This window comes from Triturus cristatus, chromosome 9 (assembly GCF_964204655.1).
Source record: "Triturus cristatus chromosome 9, aTriCri1.1, whole genome shotgun sequence".
Classification (NCBI taxonomy): domain Eukaryota; kingdom Metazoa; phylum Chordata; class Amphibia; order Caudata; family Salamandridae; genus Triturus; species Triturus cristatus.
In genome coordinates, this window is record NC_140592.1 from 227988758 (window position 1) to 228011841 (window position 23084).

General features: G+C 43.0%; 1 protein-coding gene across 4 annotated transcripts in view; it reads right to left on the reverse strand.

The window, feature by feature from the left end:
- Positions 1 to 23084, reverse strand: part of EOGT (EGF domain specific O-linked N-acetylglucosamine transferase) — a 265331-nt gene that overhangs the window by 147203 nt on the left and 95044 nt on the right. For all 4 annotated transcript variants that reach the window (XM_085624778.1, XM_085624779.1, XM_085624777.1 and 1 more), the window contains one exon: positions 16968 to 17068. In XM_085624778.1, the coding sequence (XP_085480904.1) occupies positions 16968 to 17068 (101 nt within the window). The remainder of the gene's footprint in view (positions 1 to 16967; positions 17069 to 23084) is intronic.

The following is a 23084-nucleotide window of genomic DNA, read 5'->3' on the forward strand; positions in this document are numbered from 1 at the left end:
AAACTGTGTGTAATATGTTTAGACAAATTTCTAGCTGCATATTGGTATTTTTATATTCACACCACATTTTCTACATTTATTTCACATATATCAGCCATACTATCTACTTCATATGAAGGCGCATGAGATGAAGGATCTAAGATTTTCGATTTAAGATTGACAATGTATTATAAGAAAATAAATACCCCATCTCATACGTGAAAAGGATAGTGCAAGTCACTTCAGAGTTCCATGACCTCTTAAAGGTAATGAAGCCTCGTTACTCTATGACGTTCAATATCCTTATTAGGTGTGGTAGAGTGTACTTTATTCAATATAAAATCGATTTTTACTCAGCAATTCCATTTGCGGAAATGCTCCTGGTCCCCTAGAATCCAAGAAAGTCTCATGTGCTCATCAACCACTCCAGGTCAAGGATTATACTCTTCATATGCAATACTCCACTCTCATAGCTAATACATGATGAAATCAAAGGTTTCCAGGCAGTGATGATGTTTGACTTCAAGGTTAGAGGGGATAAAGACATCAGTGCCCAATTAATGACAGTTCGCCTTGCCAATGCAACTAACTCAAAAATCTTTCTGCCCCTGTAGCATTTGAGTCACATAAGCTTCATCTTAGGTACCGTACCAGACGTTGACTTTGGGTGTTCTGTGGGCATAGTACACCAGAATGTTTTAGGCAGCTTCTTATTAGTAACTGACGGAGCAGGTAAAACAAAATATTGTATACCTTCTCTATTTTGCATGAAAATACTAATGACGTAATCAATTGACATATTTACCTGTATTAACTGTATGCCGTGGTATACTAACCAACAAAGTGCACCATGATAAACACGAATTACACGCGGGACTAAATGCTAATTGCATGGCAGAATAACTTTAATGACAGTGGTACGCACATTAACAATAGAAGGTGTGGTGATAGAAATTGCATGATTTAGATTGCTTTTGTGATGTTTTGCGTTCCTGCTGGGACAAAATGGTGAGTATTATTGTTTAATTGTCACTATAAGCTAGGAAAATACTAATATATAATGGGATTAGTGTGGGTTTAAACATTAGAATCTTCATTTCCGTATATTAATTATGGTTTATGTGTGTTTTGCTTAAGTTGGCATTCGGGCCTACCAGGCCATGATATTCAAAATGGGGTTCGGAAGTGGCCACCGTCTTGTGAGCGCGATGTCTACTGCGCAGACTCGGATGGCTCCGAAGATCTCCAGGCATCCTCAATTGAGAGCACAGTGTTCCTTGTCAAGGATAGGAACGTGGAGGACTGCCAGATTTCAGTCAGTGTGAATGACAAGAAAGAACAATAACCACCTATAACTGGAGGTCAACATGTCGATACATCAGACCTTTTCGCATAAGAACTGTATGAGCTAAAAGAGTGACATAACCATTTCCCTGGGAACCCAGGACTATGCGAAATAAAGGACCATATTGCAACTTTAAAGGGCTTAACCAATCACAGACATTTCCAATTCAGTACATGTTACACGTTTCCCAGAATTTATTATAAAAGAAGGATAGTAGAGTAGGAGACAGAGAAGGTTAGTGCGTTCAGGAGGGGTGTCCCGAACTTGCGTGATCGACTTGCTTGCACGATTGCTTGGTCCTTTGGATATCTTTGGGACTGTGCCGTGCTGAGAAAAATAACTTGTCGGACTTGTTTTAGTATTGGCCTGCATTCGATTGGGACGATTCTATCCAGAAGGGATTTTGAGTGATGCAGAGCTAACAGAGTTAGAGAAAGAGCCCCGATATCAAGAATAGGTAAATATAAATGTCATGCAAATTTGTGCTGAATAATTAAATTTGGACTTTGTGTTGACCGAAATGCTAATTATGCCACTGAAAGCGAAGTAATTAGATAAACTAAACATTGACTAACAGAAACAGAGTTTGTGATTCTTTAAATAAGGCATTGAATAAAGATTCCGAAGCTTTAATGTGTTTTAGCTGGTTAAAAATCACCAACAACCAGTCCAACTAATTGGTCCGTCGACCTTGATGTTAAGGTTAGGATTCTAGAAGTACAGATGTAAATATGTACATATTGTAACGAATTTCCTTCCCTATAGGTAATAAGGTACCCCCACATGTTCAGCGCTCCTTTCCTACTGTGTGCAGACTCGGAGCGAGACGTATGAGTGTTGGTGTTATGGGCCCCACCAACCAATGCTGTGTGAATGAGTTAGCGTGACGACGGGTCTGTGACGCAGGGAGGATCTGTAAATTTGCCGTTTTTCTGCTGGATCAGTTTTCCTGGTAGAAGATTGATGGTTTTATTGGATTGGTTTGGTGATTATTGATGATTGATTGAGTGATTGATTGTTGATTTAGGTTCTAACATTTTGTGTTGAATCGCGTTGTGTTCTATGTTGTTTTGAAGACTTACGGGATGTAGGAAGTTGGAAGCCCTGTAGGTACACGGGGAAAATGTGTGGCAAGTGAAGTCACACAGTGTATTGTCTTGTTGCCCTGTAGTTACACAGGGAAAACGTGTGACGATTGGAGTCACACGACGCATTGTCTGGGTTCGACTTGGTAACATCGTCGTGTGTTATCGGTAGGGATATTTTCTGTGTGAAAGTGGTGTATGGATAGCGAAGGCCACCTGTGAAATTTCAGCCTTAAGAACAGGAGCAGATTGTGAGCTATGATTACTCTTATCCCTGGAAAGGTAACAGGTCTCCCCAAAACTTGTAGGAAGGGTAAGGTAGAGGGAAGTGCTACTTTATCGGCGAAACTGAATAATTCTGTGGTAGGGTAGAGGTAAGCGCTGCCTACTGGAAATACAGAATTCTTGTGCAAATGGACTACATTTTCCGTATGAATGTGTGCGAGTGAAATAGCACTCGGTTTTCTCGTGAAACTCTGGCCTTATTTCTCAGGAGCATTGTAGTCTCCACATGTGTTTTATCCCCAGAGAAACGGTGAACATTTGCTTGTTAGAAGGGTAAAGTAGAGGGAAGTGCTACTTTGTTGGCGAACGGAATAATTCTGTGGAAGGGCAGAGGTAAGCGCTGCTTTCGAGAAATACAGAATTCTTGGGTAAAAGGTCAAAACTATTTCTTTGGTTTAGTGAAGAGGACAATGGTGGTGTTTTTATGTCGTTACTAACAGATTTGAGTGAACGTAGAGAAAGGTTGCCGATAAATTTGTAAAGGAGGGGTCAGCGGAAGCAGGAGAAGCAAGAAAAGCTGATGTCAGAAAGACCGCGCTGGGATTGGCCAGCCATTAAGAGACGAGGGTTTCACGGATTGTGCGTTAGTGTGAGTCGCACTGGGATTGGAGAATTACAGGGTGACGTAAACTCTCCGGATTGGTGCGTTAGTGTTAGTCGCGCTGGGATTGGAGAATTACAGGGTGACGTAAACGCTCTGGATTGGATCGTTAGTGTGAGTAGCGCTACGATTAGATAAGACCACAGAATAGTTGTAGAAGAAATCTAGCGATACAGGATAAGGAAAATGATGTATTACGATCCACCAGAGAAAGAGAATAAATCACGGTTTGGAAAAATCAAGAACTTCTTTAAAAAGGATAAGCCAATTGTGACTAGGGAAGGACAGATACTTCCCCCACCGAAATCGCCCGCATCCTTTATGGTGGCGAAATATGGGTACCATACATGTATTTGGTTAGATAATTAGGCAAAGTATACCAAAGAAGATGGAGTATTAGCATTTCCAGAAAATGGCTCCTTTAGTTTAGCGGTATTACGAGATTTAAGAGAAAGGATGATGAGATTAGAACCGAAACCTAGACCTACTCAGTTTGTAGCTTTAACTGAATGGGAAGATGAGATGTATGAAAGGGAGCGACAGCGGAGTGGCGAAAGGTATAAATACATGTTTGGGAGACCGTGTGGACAGGAAAGTCATGATGACAGGATGAGGAGATGGCGGAGTGCAAACATGGCTGATGGGATGTTCCCTATGAGAAATGCTGAAGAGACTAGTAGTAGAAAGTGTACAGAGAAGAGAAACAATACAGGGCCAGAAGGTTACAAGTATGGTGTGAATGAGTCGGAGGATGATGTACTCGAGGACATGTTTTATAAAAATCCTCCCCCGTACCAACCAAATTCCACGTTGCTGACGCCAAGTGCGCCAGTAAAAGAAGCACCATGAAACAAGACTTTTGAGCCAACGCCCCCTGATTTAGGGAAAAATAATCCCTTTAGGGAATCTGAAATTACACAGCAAGTTAGGATGGCAAATGAAAATTCAGCTGAATGGGCTGGAATTAACTGAAAAGATTAGGGAATTAACCAAAAATATGGAAGCCGTAACTGTTCCTGCAACGATAAGACCAGTGATGCCTGTCTTTGATAAGCAGAAAGACAGCGAGCATTGTCTAACGATTCCTTACAATAGTAAGAAACAAATTGAGACGGGAAAAAGGGATTCAGGAGAAAATCCATGGGGAAGATTGGTAGGAACTTCTGGGTTAAGTACTCCTAAAAATTTGCCAATAAATCAAAGTCCAGCAAGTAAAAAACTGATGACAACAGAATCGGCACCAGAATCCCCAGAGAAGAGTCTAGAGCGAGTAAGGAATGAAATAATCCCTGTAGGTCCCACTTCTGATGAACTAAGTGATTGGTTAAGGAGCCTACAGCGAAAAGATGCCGAACCTCGACCTTTAGATGTGGCATAATTGAAAATAACTTGGGAAGAATTGATAGTAGGGACTATTCCAACAGAAAAGTTAAAAGCATATCAGGATGAAGAGCTAATGTTTCTATGTAAAAGTATAACATGGAGGGCGAGAAGTTTGCATGAGAAATTGGAAGAAGTGGTGAGTGAAATGAGTATTGATTTTGAGAGAATAAAATCGTTACAGAAACCATACAGAGTAGTCTTTGCTGAAAAGGATATTGAGAATTTCAATACCGCAGGAAGATTAACTCAAATTAAAGAATTAAGGAAATGGGCGATGTAGATAAATGGAAGAGCAGGTGGTTTCGGAAACGAGACGATGCAACAGATAAGACTTTTTCAGCTTTCCCAGTAAGAGAAAAAGAGACAGTGGTAACTGAATGTCCCATGAGGGCGATCCCAGGAGGGGGCTATGTGCATGTTTCTTGGACTAGGCAGGACATTTTATCATTTACGAATGATTTTCCCCGACTACGCGAAAAGCCGGTATGTTAAATTATCAAAAGTATTATGGGTAGATTTGAATAGTCTGTTCGATATAATTGTGCCAGCAGATTTATGGGCAGAATGTAAAATACAATAGATTGGCCCACTCAGGAGTACCCTAGGGATCCCAAAACAGGTGCCCCTGATCCAGAAGTAATGAGAAAATACGAACAGGTAGTTACTTTCTTGAAAAATAAAGTACCTCCAAAAGAAACTGATTGGGTAAAAATTGATAGAACTCACCAGGAAGTAAATGAATCTGTACATGCCTATTATGAGAGAATGTTATTGGCTTTTAAGCAATACAGTGGTGATGAAAATTTGAGTGAGAAAGATTTAAGTCATTTTGTATATCGATTTGTGTATGGGTTGCGACCTGAAGTAAGGGAAATGATAAAACAGCATACTGTGGATTGGCAAAATAAAAAAATAGACGACGAATTGAGGCATGCAAAATATTTTAGTGATGAGATTGAAGCCAAGCAACGTAAGCTAAAAGAAAAGGCCATGTGGGCTCAGGCTAAGGTGGCGGAAAGACAGGAAGCCCAACTGATTGAACAGGCAAATGGCATGAGCCATGTAAAACAAAAACCTAATATTGGGAAGGGAAAGGGACAGATTAGTTTAGAAGAAGCACAAAAGAAGTGGCCATGTCATAACTGCGGAAAGGTAGGGCATTGGAAATCCGAGTGTAAACTACCCCCAAGTGCTAATGGCGACAATGCATCATTAAATCCACAGGTGCCGAATGAGGTGAGTTGTCAACCGCAGCGAAAGCAGCAGATTGTTGCCCAACAGTGTCAGGTGCCAAAACCACCTTTTCCACAGAGCGTAAACCCTCAGAGATACAGTAATGAGACAGGATTCTACACCGAAGAACAGGTAACTAAGGTACCGCGCGCTAGTGCTGTTTCGCAGTATTGGCTGCAACGCGATGAGTGTGAGTCAGAAGAGAGTTATTGACGGTGCCGAGGAGAGGAAGAAGAGTGCGTACTTGGCACAACTCTGGAAGTAGACCAGACAGGCCCGTTTGTGGACGGAAAGATAAATGATGAAAATATTACTTTCCTGGTAGATACTGGTGCTACTCGTTCAACTGTTAGATCTGCTGACGTTAAAAATCTTCCTCTCTCGGATGACACAATCCAAGTAGTTGGAGTCTCAAAGAGACAGATAAAAACGTATCTTACTGAACCAGTTAAGGTTAAAATAAGGACATTTTCTGACATGCACCACTTTGTCGTATGCGACACCAGCCCTGTGAATTTGTTAGGGAGGGATTTGTTGTGTAAAATGAATTGTACGATCTTCTGTACTCCTGATGGCATAGCTTTTGAGATTCCTGATGAGGATGTATTATACAAAATCACTATGGCCAATATGGAACCTGAGGTTACTGAGGCATTTGTCGTATTTGATCCAGAGGAATTGCCTCAAGAATTGAAGAAAACGTTGAGACCCGAGGAATGGGATTTCACGGAAGAATACATGGGATTAATGAGAAATGTAGATCCCGTAAAAATTATTGTAAAAGAAGGAATAAGTTACCCAAATATTCCCCAGTATAAATTGACACCTGAGATAATTGCAGGAGTAACTCCTATAATAGACACGATGATTGAACAAGGTATTTTGAGAGAAATAATGAGTAGTCCATGCAATTCTCCAATTATGGGTCTGAAAAAGCCTAACGGAACTTTCAGGATAGTACAAGACCTGAGAAAAGTGAATAAAATTGTTGTATCATGTTGTCCCATCGTACCAAACCCTTCTGTGATCCTATATCAGATTCCACATGATGCAGAATGGTACACAGTCATTGATCTGTGTCATGCTTTCTTTTCCATCCCATTGCACCCTGACAGCCAACAGATTTGTGCGTTCCGGTTTGGCGAACGTACATTGGCATGGTGCAGAATCCCACAGGGGTATACAGAAAGTCCATCGATATTCAATAAGATTTTGAAGAAGTCCCTAGAAGATTTAAAAATGCCCAAAAGCTCAGTACTAGTCCAGTATATGGATGACCTACTGGTGGCATCGAGAACTCGAGAAGCCTGTGTAGTGGATACTGTTGCGTTGCTGAATCATTTGGCGGATTGAGGACTTAAGGTATCCCCATCAAAATTACAATTTTGCCAAAAGGAAGTACAGTATTTAGGCCATAAAATTGAAAAAGGGCTGAGAAAGGTGACTGCAGATAGGATCAGGATAATCAAAGGAATGAGAGCACCAATGACTCAAAGAGAGGTGAGAATGTTTCTTGGAATGGTTGGATACTGCCGTCAGTGGATCAGCAACTTTTCACTGATTGCAAAACCTTTGGTACGATTGACGAAGAGTGATGTGAAAGACCCCCTTGAATTGAACAAGGAGGAGTTGAAGGCTTTTAAACAATTAAGAGACGGTTTGTGTGAAGCCCCAGCTTTTGGAATGCCTGACTATGAAAAAGAGTTTGAGCTCTATTGCAGCGAGAGGAATGGGTGTGCACTTTCTGTGATGGTACAGTAACATGGAAAATTGAGGCGACCAATTGCATATTTTTCGGCCATACTGGATCCTGTAGCAGTGGCATTACCTGGTTGTTTGAAAGCTGTGGCGGCTACCTGTAAGAGTTTGGAACAGAGTGAAGGAATTGTGATGGGATATCCTGTGAGAGTGTTTGTGCCTCATGATGTGGTGATCCTTTTAACTAGGAGTTGCACCCAGTTTATGACGCAGAGTCGTCTAACTAAGTATGAGAAGGTCATTTTAGGTGCAACAAATGTGAGCCTTGTGAGGTGTCTCAATGTGAACCCATCGACGTTGTTGCCTGATGCTGAAAATGTGGAAGTATGGGATGACGTGGATCATGATTGTCTGGAAGTGCTTGACTTTTGCACTAAATCATGCCCTGACATAAAAGATGTGCCTCTGAAAGAAAGTGACTATGTGATGTTTGTGGACGGGTCATGTTTGAGAACAGACAAAGGGATTTTGAGTGCAGCGTATGCAGTATGTACTGTAGCGGCTGTAGTGGAAGCGTCTTGCCTGAGAGGAGTGAGATCAGCCCAGGTTGCTGACCTGTTTGCATTAACAAGAGCGTGCAAATTGGGAAAGAATCTGAGAGTCACTGTAATTACCGATAGTGTATGGCTTTGGAGTGGTGCATGACTTTGGGCAGATATGGTACCAAAGAGGGTTCTTGACATCGAGTGTAACTCCGATAAGGAATGCTGAAGTGGTTGGGAAGTTGCTTGAGGCGATACAGCTGCCTAAGCAATTGGCAGTAGTAAAATGTGCTGCCCATTCGAAGACCGCTGACTACGTTTCGGCTGGGAACGAGCTTGCAAATGACATGGCGCAATATTGTGCGCGCAACCAGAATTCAGTTAATCGAGGCAGGGAAAAGGAAATGAATTCATGTCCCTTACTTTTTACTAACACTGTGAACACGTGGAAGAGGTGAGGCAATTACAAGAAGAGGCAGGAGATGAGGAAAGGAAACAGTGGATAAAATCAGGATGCGCACCCCGAGAGACAGACCATGTTTGGGTTTATCGGGATGGAAGACCAGTCATGCCTGATAGCATGGTCTCTACCATGGCACGGATGTATCATGGACAGGCACATGCAGGAAGGGATGCTATGATTAGACTTTTCAAACAGACATGGTATAATGCCAAGTTTCGGCTTGTAGCTGAAAGCTTGTGTCAGAGATGCCTTATATGTCAGCAATACAATCCAGGAAGAAAAACAGTGGTGAGTCTAGGGACGATAGGACGGGAAGGAGGTCCTTTCACCAGAATGCAAATTGACTTCATTGAAATGCCCCCCTGCAATAGGCTGAGGTATGTTCTAGTAGTAGTTTGTTTATTTTCAAGTTGGGTGGAATCGTACCCGACTAGAAGAAGTGATGGAATTACAGTAGCAAAACTCCTATTGAGATCATTCATTCCCAGATTTGGTTTTCCAGTCACGATCGAATCAGATAGAGGGAACCATTTATATAATGAAATTATGAAATTGATTTGTGAAGCATTGAATGTACAGCAAAAACTGCATTGTGCTTATCGTCCAGAGGCTTCTGGAGTGGTAGAGCAAGTGAATGGCACCATTAAAAATAGGTTGGGAGAATGTGTTTGGCCACAGGTTTGAAATGGCCTGATGTCTTGCCTCTAGTGCTCATGACTATTAGATCTATCGCTGATAGGAATACTGGACTGAGTCCCCATGAAATTGTTATGGGGAGGGCCATGAGACATGTTTTCATTCCTGTCAACAAACTACTGCCTATATCTGATGACTTCGTTTTTGGATTATTGCAAGGGGTTGGCTGATTCCGTTTCTGTGTTTCATCAGGTTGGATCGGATGCCACCACTCTTGAAAAGAAGCCAGCTCATGATTTAAGTCCAGGAGATTGGGTGAGAATCAAAGTGCATAGAAGAAGGAATTGTCTGGTCCCACGGTGGGTAAAACCACGTCAAGTGATCTTGACCACGACGACGGCTGTGAAATGTGCCAGAGTGAGGAATTGGATTCATGCGACTCATACCTTGTGAATCCCTAGTCCAGTGAATAACCCTGAAGAGGAATACTTGGAAGAATCTGATACCAGTTCCGAGTCGGATTCAGAAGAAGCAAGAAGAAGACCAACTCCTGAAAGGGGAGAGTTGGAATCAAGTCCAGTTATAGCACCAGGGAATCTGCCTTTAAGAAGGAGATTGGAGATTTCTGATACTAGCTCAGAGTCAGATACTGAACAAGTGAAAGTACATGAGAATGCAAAAGAGAACATTGAGGAAACTGTCCAGGAAATTCTCGATAAAGAAGCTCCATTTGTAAGTACAAGAGAAATTCCACCTGAGGTCACAGAAGTAGAAGGTGAAGTACTAGATACAGAGAGTAAGGGTAAGATTGTTGCGGAAGACCCCCGAGGAGGTGTAGGGAAACAACACATCCAGGTAGAAGAAGGGACAGTTAGTCAGCAGGAAGATTGCGTGGAAGAAACACGAGGAGGGACAAAATTAGATAGAGAACAGGAAGTTGTGGAAAGAAAATCGACCGAAGGTAGGGGTCAAGGCGGAACCGAATCTGAAGACAGTGAAGAAGAAGTACAAGAAGGTCGAGTCCTGAGGAAATGAACATGGAAAACTGAAAGAGGTGAAAGGGGAAGTAAGTTGAAAAGGCCAGCGAAGGAGGAAATTTGGCCAAACAAGGTAAAAAGATTAAGGTATCGATTGACATGAGTAAAGTCATCCAGAGCAGAACAAGTGAATGAGGTGTCTAGCCAAGAAAAATCAAAGGACACGGATCAGACACCCTTGGAGAAGGGAAAACGGACTAAGAAACTCAACCAGAAGTATAAGTCACCAGAATGGACATACGTGGCACTTCCTGAAGTACAAGAGGAAGCAGACAGCCAAGGAAGTCTAGGTGTGACTATACCAGAGGTGGTTGAGGAAGACAAAGATTCGGAAATCCTGAGAGTTATCTTGTCCGACATCGGAGAAGAGACGGATGTTCAGGAAATTCTGAACCAAGACTGAGAGAACGAAGTGAAGAATGATCAAATGCCAAATTGAAGGGACATGAAGGTGTTACAGAGAAATTGAATTACTAAGTAAGACATATACCCGAAAGGAACCAAGTAGGCGCTCAGATCCTTGGGTTCAGACAAAACTAGTTGTGAGTAGACAAGGCTAAGTCAAAAGACACTGATCATTTCCGAAATGGCAAACACAGAAGGTAGAAAATCTACATGTGTGTTCCTTCGAAGATGGTGCAAGGTGTGTTGTTGTTGTACAGGATTACTAATGCTTCTGTGGAGTGTATTAGCTTTAGTAGTTTCATTTAAAGTAACGTTCGAAACGATAGAGGGTCATAGTGAAAATAAGACTAATATAGAAAAGATTCATGATACTCATCCAACTAGACTGATAGATACAACTGATTTACATAAGGATAGGTCCATAACTGATTTTTCCAACAACGTTTTCTCAAAATTATTATATGAATATGTAAAAACTATGGATATGAGAGACTGTTACGTTTGCATGCAGTTACCTGCATCTGTATCTGAAGGTATTACGTACCACCACCTTCCTGTGACATATGGAATAACATGTAGTGTATTAGCAAGTTTGTTTTATAAAACAGGGAAACTAGAATACTACTTCTCTGATGTAGATAACATTTTTTCACAAGTACCTGTAATTCCTGAATTGAATAAGATAAAACCTGGTAAAGTTTTAGGTGAATATTTCTTAGAAACTAGAGAATTAACTTTAGAGGCAGTATTTAAGAATAATCTCACTTGTAGTCTGAAGAGGGAAGAAAAGACCTTTTTGGATATGGTGGAAGACAGGAGAATCAAGATGCAAAGGAAGATACCTGAGGGAAAGGGAGAAAAGACGGTCTGGGACGTAGAAAGAGAAAAACATTTGAAGGGAGAAACCAGTCCGGCTATGGCTTTAGATTGGCCTCAGAAAGGGAAATTGTGTATTAAAAGAAATGAAACTGTGTATGATAACTATTTTATAGGTGCGAGTGAATGCCATGATACGTATAGAATCATGGGAGGATGGGGATTTAAAGGAGGAAATGATCCGGTATTCCCTGGATTATATTTTATCTGTGGGAACAAAGCTTATTATCGATTACCGGACCATTGGTATGGCACATGTTACCTAGGCCTGGTCTTCCCAAAGATATTTTATGTGGGAAGGGGAAAAGATGGTGCGCATGAGACAGGTAGACAACTAACACGTAGAAGGGGGGAAAGTTGGTCAGAAATTGTAGGGGATATTTTCGGAGCACTGATACCAGCCGTTGGAATATCTCTGAATGCACACAAAATTCGAAAATTGTCTACAGTAGTGGATCGCTTATCGACAAGCACTGCTGGAGGGTTCTTGCTGTTAAATACCGAAATGGTTGCCATGAGAGCCATGGTAATGCAAAATCAACTTGCCCTTGATATCATTTTGGCAAAAGAGGGAGGAGTCTGTGGAATGCTTAAAGTACAACATTGTTGTACTTATATTCCTGATGAGAGTTATGATTTAAAGAAATATATTCGAAATATTACGGACTTGCATGAGGAAATTGTTCAATTGGAGGTTGAGAGTGTTTGGGAGAAGATTGGGAAAGGATTTTCTACTATTAAAAATGTTCTGATAAAATTAGGTAGCTCATTTGTAGGTAAGATTCTAATTCCAGAACTTGTGTGATAATATTAGTATTAATTCTGAGGTTAGGATGTGTATGTATAAAAAGAAGAAAGTTACAAAATAAAATAAAAAGAGAAGTCGCTAAGAAAAGAGAGAAAGAGAGAAAGGTAAGAGAAATGGGAGACATAGAACTGGAAGAATGGAAAGAAAATATGTGTAAGAAAACAAGAGAGGATGAGATGGGGGAAACTATGATGTGACGTAACAAAACTTAAAGAGAACTGAATTCATTTCCGTGAAACATTTATCAAAATTTTGTGGGATTTGTGGTGATATTAAAAAAATCACCAAAGGGGGGATTGATGGAGCAGGTAAAACAAAATTTTGTATACCTTCTCTATTTTGCATGAAAATACTAATGACGTAATCAATTGACATATTAACTTGTATTAACTGTATGCCGTGGTATACTAACCAGCAAAGTGCACCTTCATAAACACGAATTACACGCGGGACTAAATGCTAATTGCATGGCAGAATAACTTTAATGACTAACTGTGGTACGCATATTAACAATTTAAAGTGTGGTGATGGAAATTGCATGGTTTATGTTGCTTTTGTGATGTTTTGTGTTCCTGCTGGGACAAAATGGTGAGTAATATTGCTTTAATTGTCACTATAAGCTAGGAAAATACTAATATATAATGGGATTAGTGTGGGTTTAAACATTAGAATCTTCATTTCCGTATATTAATTATGTTTTATGTTTGTTTTGCTTAAGTTGGCATTCGGGCCTACCAGGCCATGATATTCAAAATGGAGTTCGGAAGTGGCCACCATCTTGTGAGCGCGATGTCTACTGCGCAGACTCGGATGGCTCCGAAGATCTCCAGGCATCCTCAATTGAGAGCACAGTGTTCCTTGTCAAGGATAGGAACGTGGAGGACTGCCAGATTTCAGTCAGTGTGAATGACAAGAAAGAACAATAACCACCTATAACTGGAGGTCAACATGTCGATATATCGGACCTTTTCGCATGAGAACTGTATGAGCTAAAAGAGTGACATAGCCATTTCCCTGGGAATCCAGGACTATGCGAAATAAAGGACCATATTGCAACTTCAAAGGGCTTAACCAATCACAGACATTCCCAATTCAGTAAATGTTACACGTTTCCCAGAATGTGTTCTAAAAGAAGGATAGTAGAGTAGGAGACAGAGAAGGTTAGTGCGTTCAGAAGGGGTGTCCCAAACTTGCGTGATCGACTTGCTTGCACGATTGCTTGGTCCTTTGGATATGTTTGGGACTGTGCCGTGAGCAAAAGAACTTTTCGGACTTGTTTTAGTATTGGCCTGCATTCAATTGGGACGATTCTATCCAGAAGGGATTTTGAGTGATGCAGAGCTAACAGAGTTAAAGAAAGAGCCCCGATATCAAGAATAGGTCAATATAAATGTCATGCAAATTTGTGCTGAATAATTAAATTTGGACTTTGTGTTGACCAAAATGCTAATTATGCCACTAAAAGCGAAGTAATTAGATAAACTAAACATTGACTAACAGAAACAGAGTTTGTGATTCTTTAAGTAAGGCATTGAATAAAGATTCCGAAGCTTTAATGTGTTTTAGCTGGTTCTAAATCACCATCAACCAGTCCAACTAATTGGTCAGTCGACCAAGTGGTGGAGTGCCTTGATGTTAAGGTTAGGATTCTAGAAGTACAGATGTAAATATGTACATATTGTAACAAATTTCCTTCCCTATAGGTAATAAGGTACCCTCACATATCCAGCGCTTCTTTCCTCCTGTGTGCAGACTCGGAGCGAGACGTATGAGTGTTGGTGTTATGGGCCCCACCAACGAATGCATGTGTGAATGAGTTAGCGTGACGACGGGTCTGTGACGCAGGGAGGATTTGTAAATTTGCTGTTTTTCCGCTGGATCATAACAATGAGGCGATATAGAAATTCCAGCAACTCCTTCATATTCCTCTTATCTGTCCCCTGAAGAGGGTCCTGTAGTTTTCTCTATCACAATGGAAATGACTCTCTAGATCAAAATTTCTATTTGTGCTACTTCACTGTTGTCTTTAGATCCTTGAAGGTGGCCAAGTGCTCTGTTACTGTCCCCCACGGTCCAAGAGTTGTGAAATATCTATAATGACAGTTTCTCTCACTGTATTTGCTAGTGGAGTGGTGACTCGAGATACCCATGATATTACATTTGTGTTCCAATGCACTGCTCTGGCACACCTTTCATCAATGATCTTAGCAGCTATCTTATTAGTTTTCTCTGCTGTCTATTGTCTGCTAGACATCTGCAGACAGGACTCTCACTTTTCACTTGCTTGGCTAAGCACACTGCTTTCAGACTAGCCATGTGCCCAGTTCCCCCGCCCCAGAACCAATTTTACTGGTTGACCGTGCTTAGAGAGTTCAGGTGACAGGAGCAGCCTTCAGATATGTTCTTTGCCCAGTCCCTCTTCAGCCAGAGTCCACTGGGCATGGCAGTTTGCTGTATCCATTACGCACGTTTCCTTGACCATGCCTTGTGCCCAAGGTCTGTGCACCAAAGCCCACAGTTAGGAGTCTTTGGCATGAAAAACAGATATTTACTGTTACCCAACTTAAGATGAAAGGCTGAATATACCTGCAAGAATTCAAATCTGTAATCATGAGGTCAACACACAGATTCTTGCAGTGGATGCATCAGTCCTCTGAGCCATCAGATTCAGGCCAGTGCAGCCCTGGAAAAAACACCTGCATTTCTACTGATGTGGAAATTTTGCTTTCGTAATGTCATAGATGTCAATGGTGATGCTATTTTAGATGTCATCTGTGTTACTAGGTAATGAAGGCTATTGCAGTTACATGCAATAACAATATCTGAAAGGACAGTACTAGTAGTTGAAAGGCTCCAGAATCACTTTCAACAGTGAGATGCCGGCTCCCTGTTAGGGCAGAAAAGAGGCAGTACTTTCTTTCTGCGGTTTTCCCTGCTGCAGTTTTATAGCTAGGAGGAATCAGTATGGGTTGTGGCTCCCCGGCCCATTAACTAGTCTGGAGGTCCTAGGTATTTTGGGACTAGTTTCACAAAGATGTTGCAGTGGCTAGGCCTTGTAGTACTCCTGATTTCTAGGTGTAAGGAAAGTATGTAAGCTTACTCCTGACTTACTGCAAAAATAAGCTATACCTACTCATGTAGCAATCTTCAGTGAATCGTGCCCCTGGTCTCTCTGGCCGATCCCTTATTCTCTGAATTGCAAGTCTTAACAATGTTTGTATGCCCTAGGTTACAATAACTAAAATTTGCATCTTTTTCCACGTGAAGTTCATGAACCAGCACTGGCAGGCCACAATTTCGAAATGGGTGATGGGAGAAAATAGTATTTCAACTAATCATATTCATTTTTATTTTTTGGCATGTTAAGACATTGTACATTTTTTTTAATTATTCCGTTTAACATTTCTCAAAAATGGTGTAAAGATTTACACACAAACAGAAAAATGGTATTTGTTGAAACAAACAATATTTACCTTCTAAATGTGATGTAATTAGGTCCTAATTAGCTGTTGCCCCAAAACAAGAGTTTTAATGGACTTTGGACCCCTTTTTTAACGTGCACTTTGTGCAATATGCCCAACATCTTCTAAGACCAATCTTAGATGCATGCACACTGTTTCTGGAATCGTCTATGGAGTTTTATCTAGCAGGCCTATATAAATTCATTGTTTCTGTTAAATTAGGTTTCAGTGTAAGGACATTCTCACACCTCATCCTTCATTTCTAATTTATCACTCCTCGCCCATGATTCCTCAACCATCATTCATCCATCGTCCCTCATTAATGGCTCATCTATCATTCCTCCTGTCATTACTTTTCTGTCTTCCTCATCAATCATTTCTCACCCATAATTCATAATTTCTCAGCCATCATATTCCAGCCATCATTCCTCCACCATCATCCTTCACACTATGCATCATTTATCACTCGTCCATGATGTTTCATCCATCATTCCTCCTACCTCAGTCCTCCTCCATCAGTCCACATTCCTAATCTATCATTTCACATCCAGCAGAAACATTCAATTTTTGTTTCCAAAATTGTATGAATTCATGTTTCATTTCCATTCCAAGGTCGTATGTTGGGTAGAATTCCAAATTCAAGCATTAAGCATATTTTCCAGTGATTTTCATTATAGTTAGAACATGCACATTTTGCAGTCACGAATGGGTGTTAGGGGTTGTGTTTAAAGCCCCTATTTGAGAGTACGCCAATTATCTCTAAATGTATTATGTGAGATCTGCTGGTCAATCATTTAGAACTAGTTTAATCAGGGAAATATCTGATGATGCCAGTGGTAAATAAAAATGTTTTTTTAAATCTCGCAATGACATGTCTAACGAAAGAAATCAGAGATTTGGTAATTAACTTGGTTCAACATAGTTACTAACAAATGTTGAGGAGAGAAAATGTACCCAAAATCATTCTCTGGCACAGATATAATTTCAACTAAGAATGTTTTCCCCAAACCCAACATCTTGTTCAGTGAGTGAACAAGCTCATCTTCTATTTGTTAGGAGCCATTCACTTCCATAAACTGCAACCACGTACACAACAACTTTCAGTATACATTTTAGAAATGAGAACTTACCATCCTGAGTCCAAGTGTGTACACACAGGGTAACTAAACTGGTGTTGTGCATTGCAAGACTTCTCATAACCCCAGCAAGACTTGAGGTTCTTCAGCTGATCCTGAAACACAATAAACACAGCTGAGAATGACTGCAAGGAAAGAGTTATCTAAAATATTCTGCCAAATGTCTGCTGTTTCTGACACAGTAGCAGCTCCTCCTTGATACATTTTTGGCTTTAATGATTCTTCCTGCATAACAGAGTTATTTTCCTGGCATATTGTGGCATTCTTGACCGCTTTAGGGCTTTCCCTCGCATAATAAAGACTCCTCTTTGACACTATGTGGCATTCTGGGCGATGTTCTGACTATCACACTATAAAAGTGACCTTTCAGTGACATATTGAGAGCATTCTTATGAATATTCGGCCATCCCAGGAATAATAGTGGAACATCAATGTCTTAGTGCCATTGAACAAGTTACTTACCTTCGGTAACGATATATCTGGTAGAGACATATGTTAGTTGTAGATTTTCCCCCAGGCGCAAGTTTGGATCTGGAGATTTTTTCTTCAGCAATAACCATGCGCGTCAGTAGGCGGCGTCGGTCAACTCTACGTCCGTTGTTGAGGTCGCCAGGATGACGTTGCGGTGCCTACCAAGATGCTGCCCCTGCACGCTGACGTCAGTTCTGACACGACTTTCCACGCCAGAAGCGCAGAGCCATGAAAGACACGGACCACTGGTATGCCACAACTAGGGCCCTGTAAAAGTTCCTATCCCTAGAAATCAGTTCACACAGCTGGGAGGATGGGTGGGGAGGTAAGGAATCTACAACTAACATATGTCTTTACCAGATACACCGTTACCGTAGGTAAGTAAATTGTTCATCTGATAGAGACTGTTAGTTGTAGATTCCTTAACTTAGAATAGATACCCCAGTAATACCATCCCCGGAGGTGGGTCTGCGAACCAAGTTCACACGAGTAAGTCCTGGAGGACCGAACGGGCGAAACAGCCGTCCCTACGGACTTGATTGTCCAGGCAATAGTGTCTGGTAAACGTGTGCAGAGATGCCCATGTTGGCGCATGGCAGATATCAAGGAGTGGGACTCCGCGTGCCGACGCAGAGGTTGCTGCCATAGCCCTAGTGGAGTGAGCGCGCAACCCCACAGGAGGATCCTTCTTTGCTAAAGCATAGCAGATCTTAATGCAAAGGACAACCCATCGAGAGATGGTATATTTTTTAACAGCCCAGCCTTTCTTGGCACCCACATAGCCAACAAAGAGTTGATCATCCACTCGAAATACTTTGGTGCGGTCAAGATAGAATGACAACTCACGTTTAGGGTCCAGACGGTGGAGTCTCTCCTCCTCCTTGGAAGGGTGTGGAGGTGGAAAAAAGATGGGCAAGGTGACGGATTGTTCTACATGAAATGGTGTAACCACTTTAGGAAGGAACAAAGGTCTCGTTCTAAGCATCTCTTAGTCTAGATGCACAGAGAAGAAAGGGGGCTTGGAAGATAGAGCCTGGAGCTCACTTACCCTGCGACCAGAGGTGATGGCAACAGGGAAGGCAGTCTTGAGAGTGAGGATCCTGAGAGGACAGTTATGAAGAGGCTCGAAGGGAGCACACATAAGAAATGTGAAAACAAGATTCAAGTCTCACTTGGGCATTATGAAGGGAGATGGAGGAAATAGATGCGTAATACCCTTAAAGAATCTGTTAACACTAGGAGACTTGAACAAGGATGGTTGATCTGGCAGCCGAAGAAAAGCAGAGATAACTGCAAGATAACCTGCTGGGCCAAAGAAAGTATATTCAAAAGGAACACTGAAAGATGGGCAGAAAGGGGATCCACAGCCTTTGCTGTGCACCGTGCCACAAACTTGTTCCATCTACAGTCGTATATCAATTTAGTGGGGGGACGCCTGGCTGCTAAGATGACATCACAGACTTCGGGTGGAATATCGAAAGTGGTCAACTGTCGACGCTCAATCTCCAGGCAAGGAGGTGGAGACTGGAGAGGTTCGGGTGAAGAACCATCCTCTGCTGCTGCGACAGAAGATCCTCCCGAAGGGGCAGTCTGATCAGAGGATCGATGGCCATGCTCAGAAGCTCGGGGTACCAGTCTCTTCATACCCCGTCCAGAGGCACAAAAATAACTTGAGTCCGATCGTGCTTGATCTTCTTGAGCACTCGGGGCAGACATGGTACAGGCGGAAAGGCGCTGATGGCTTAGTTAGTCAGCCCTGGCATTCAGAGAACCTGCCAGGTGTTGAACCACCAGAGTTATGCCATGATGGTCCAGCCATGTCCAGAGGCGGAAAGCCTCCTGACAAAGGGTTCAAGACCCCACCCCGCCCTATTTGTTGCAGTACCACATGGCAGTGGTGTTGTCTGTGAACACCTGCACCACTTTCCCTTTGATAGAGGGAAGGAATGCCTTCAGTTGATATGGAGCCCGGACTCCGCCGGAGACAAAATGCCTCTGATCTCCTTCTACCCCAGATGACTGCCCCATCCCAAGAGTGACGCATCCGTCACTAACGTTAGATCTGATTGGGGAAGAAAGAAGGATCTGCCTCTGACCCAATCTTGGTTCATTACCACCACTGCAGCTGTGATACAGTCCCCTATGAGATTTGGACATAGTCGGAAAGATTCTCCTGATGCTGCGCCCACTGGAACTTTAGGTCCCTTTGCAGAGCCCGCATATACCACCTGGCAGGATCCACCAGCAGGATGGAGGAGGCCATGAGCCAGCAGCCTCAGATTCATTCTCACCGAAATCCGGGATAGAGGCTGAAACATCAGTACCATAGCCCGAATATCCCATACTCGCTGTTCGGGAGGACAGCCCCGAAACTGCACTGTGTTCAGAACAGCTCCGATGAAAGGGAGCGTCTGAGAGGGAGTCAGGTGTGACTTCGGCAAGTTTATAGTAAACCCCAGCGAATGCAGGTAGTCTGCGGTAGGCTGAAGGTGGGAGACGACAGCCTGGGGCAAGTCCACCTTCAACAACCAGTCGTCGAGATAGGGGAAGACTGGAACCCCTGATCTGCGCAGATGAGCTACCGATCATAGCCATCACCTTTGTGAACACCCGAGGGGCACTGGTAAGTCCAAAGAGGAGCACAGTGAACTGAAAGCGCAAGTGGCCCACTGTGAACCGTTGCTAGCCTCAGTGGGCTGGCAGGACGGGAATGTGGAAATAAGCATCGTTCATGTCCAACGCCACCATCCAGTCTCGCAGTTTGAGCTAACGTGAGCATCTTGAACTTCTCCTTCCGGAGGAAGCGGTTAAAGGCCTATAGTTCTAGAATGGGACGCAGGCATTTGTCCTTCTTGGGCACCAGAAAGTAGCAGGAATAGCAACCACGTCCTACTTCTGGTGCAAGGACCCTTTCTATAACTCCCTTGGCCAAAAGAGCGGAAACTTCCTGGTGGAGAAGTGCCAAACGATCCTCCGACATGCGACCGTAAGACAGTGGCATGGAGGGAGGGGTAGCCTCGAAGGGGAGGGAGTAGCCCCTTCGGGCGATTTGCAGTGATGGATTGCCAATGGAGGATGTGATGGCGAATCCTGCCTCCAACTGGCTGAAGATGGGCCTGGAACGTGGGACTAGGAAGATTTGGAGGCAGTGGCAGGGGGAGATGGTGGATTGGTCTGCCCGCTGGCTCCCAGATGCATGAGGACACCTGGTCCCACGTCCGCGGCCACGCAGAGGCTGGGCAGCTTGCGTGAACCGGTGGCTAGACTGGACCGAACATGGTTGGGAAACCCTTCCATAGCCAAGAAAGGGAAAAAAAGCAGACTGGAGTGGACGGAAAAGCACAGTGAGGTCCAAAGATCTGGCCGTAGCTTGAGAGTCTTTAAAGCGCTCAAGCACCGAATCTGCTTTGTCACCAAAAAGACGGCGGCCATCGAAGAACATGTCCATCAAGGTTGACTGGACATCCCCCGAACAGCCATACGTCCTCAACAGGCGTTGTGTCTAAGGGCTACTAACATGGCAATCGTTCTGCCCAGTGAGTCGGTGGTATACAGTCCACACCGAATGGTTAATTTGCTACGTCTCTCACATCCGCAACTGCCTGGGAGAGAACAGCCTGTGCTCTCCATGCCACTGGAGTGAAGCTATCCTGGCTGATAAGGGGTGAAACCCCGAACCCGGTCCTAGGATGCTTGTTTTCAGTCCAGGGAGGACCTAGCCTGGCAGTTCGGGCTGGACTGTTCCCATGAGGCACAGGGTCAAGACTGATTTGCATATGGCTGGGTTCAAACTGGATTGGCATGGTGAGCAAAAAAACGATGGATTCAGGCCCAGATCTCTGTACTGGGGTGAATGTATGACATTATTCTGCATTCTGTCCATCAATTGTTCTTTTTGCATTTGTCACCTTGAGGGGTATGGGTAGGCCCAGACGTAGGTCCCGTGCTCTCCATGCCACTTGAGTCAATCTAATCTGGCTGATGAGGGGTGAAACCCTGAAATCGGTCCTAGGATGCTTGTTTCCAGTCCAGGGAGGACCTGGCCTGGCAGTTCGGGCTGGACTGTTCCCATGAGGCACAGGGTCAAGACTGATTTGCATATGGCTGGGTTCAAACTGGAATGGCATGGTGAGCACAAAAACGATGGATTCAGGCCCAGATCACTGTACTGTGGTGAATGTATGACATTGTTCTGCATTATGTCCATCAATTGTTCTTTTTGCATGTTGATTTCACTAGTCAGGTCTCTTGGCTTGAGATTTGTATCACTTTTGATTTTGCTACCCAATCCTTTCTAAGTAGACACTTAGAAATGAACTAGGGTTAGGCATGGGTGGAGGGACTGGGAGGGTCATAAAAGGCGATGGCAATGCAGCACAGTACGTCTCTTACTTTGATAATACTTATACAATCTGCAAATTTAGAAAAAAATGTTGAGGCTGAACTTAAACTGTGTAAATATATAGGGCAGGGATGCAATAAGTTAGTCAAATGATGAAATAATAATAAATATGAAAAGCCTCTCAAAAAGGGTATGGCATTCCTTCAAAAGGCACACAGACCGCCTAATCTCTATGCGTCCCATATTACTCTGGTGTCCTTGGAGGCCTGGGATCTTACTAACATTAAACATAAATTAACTACCTTTCCGTCTCCGCTTACCCCACTATTCGATAACCCGACTTTCAGCCGGGCATGGGGGAGGCAGCATGTGTACGTTGACGCTCCAAGGAATGTCGGCCTCCGGGCCATCTCTTTGATTTCCAAATGATCATACAATTCCAGCAGGTCAAATCGGATTATGGGAACCCTGAAACCGAGCGACTATGATACCTCCAGATCTGCCACTGGGCACTACACCCACAAATAAAGCCACATGCTCACCAACACCTCTCTACATACGAAAAATGGCTTACCACACGCACATCGGAAAAAAAACTGATCGCCGACTTGTACAAAATGCTATTGGCCAGGAACACACATATGAAAAATATTTTTGCGCACTACAACACCCAGAAGGCCATTAGACCACGCCCACTGTGGCAGGTGTTCAAATAGATTGTGCGCGGTAGTGCTTTCATCTTTACCACGCCACTGATGAAAGGTTATTTCTGAAACGCGTCTGGCGAATATGTAAAGATGTTTTGTTTCCTGACAGGGTGCCTGCTGGCAAGCACTCAATAAAGAAAAGTGAGCTTTACTCAAGTCGTGTGGCATCACCTCAAATGGGCTCTTGTGTGTTTTGGAATATATATATGTCCTGGCTTGTCTAATTTGAAGGATATCAGTCTCCCCCGACCTCCATGACATGCCCATTATGGAATCTTATTTCGGTCTGCTGTTATATTCAGGCTGTGTGACACCATTCTAAAATTCCCAATTTTGACTGTGGACTGAATTTAGAGTACCCGGTGCAAATAGAGCAATTCAAGGAACATTTGCAAATTCGAGCTTTCACTGCAGGCATACACCAACGGACTTTGGTATTCCAGGGCCAGTAAAAGGTATTATGGGTCCTGTAGTTCCGTGGGATAGCAAAATTAAAGCGCCATGGACATTTGACCACCCCTCAAAGTTATGCCCGCAAGGAGTTTGTTTTAAAAAGTGCATGTGCGTGTTGCAATTTAATCATGCTCTATT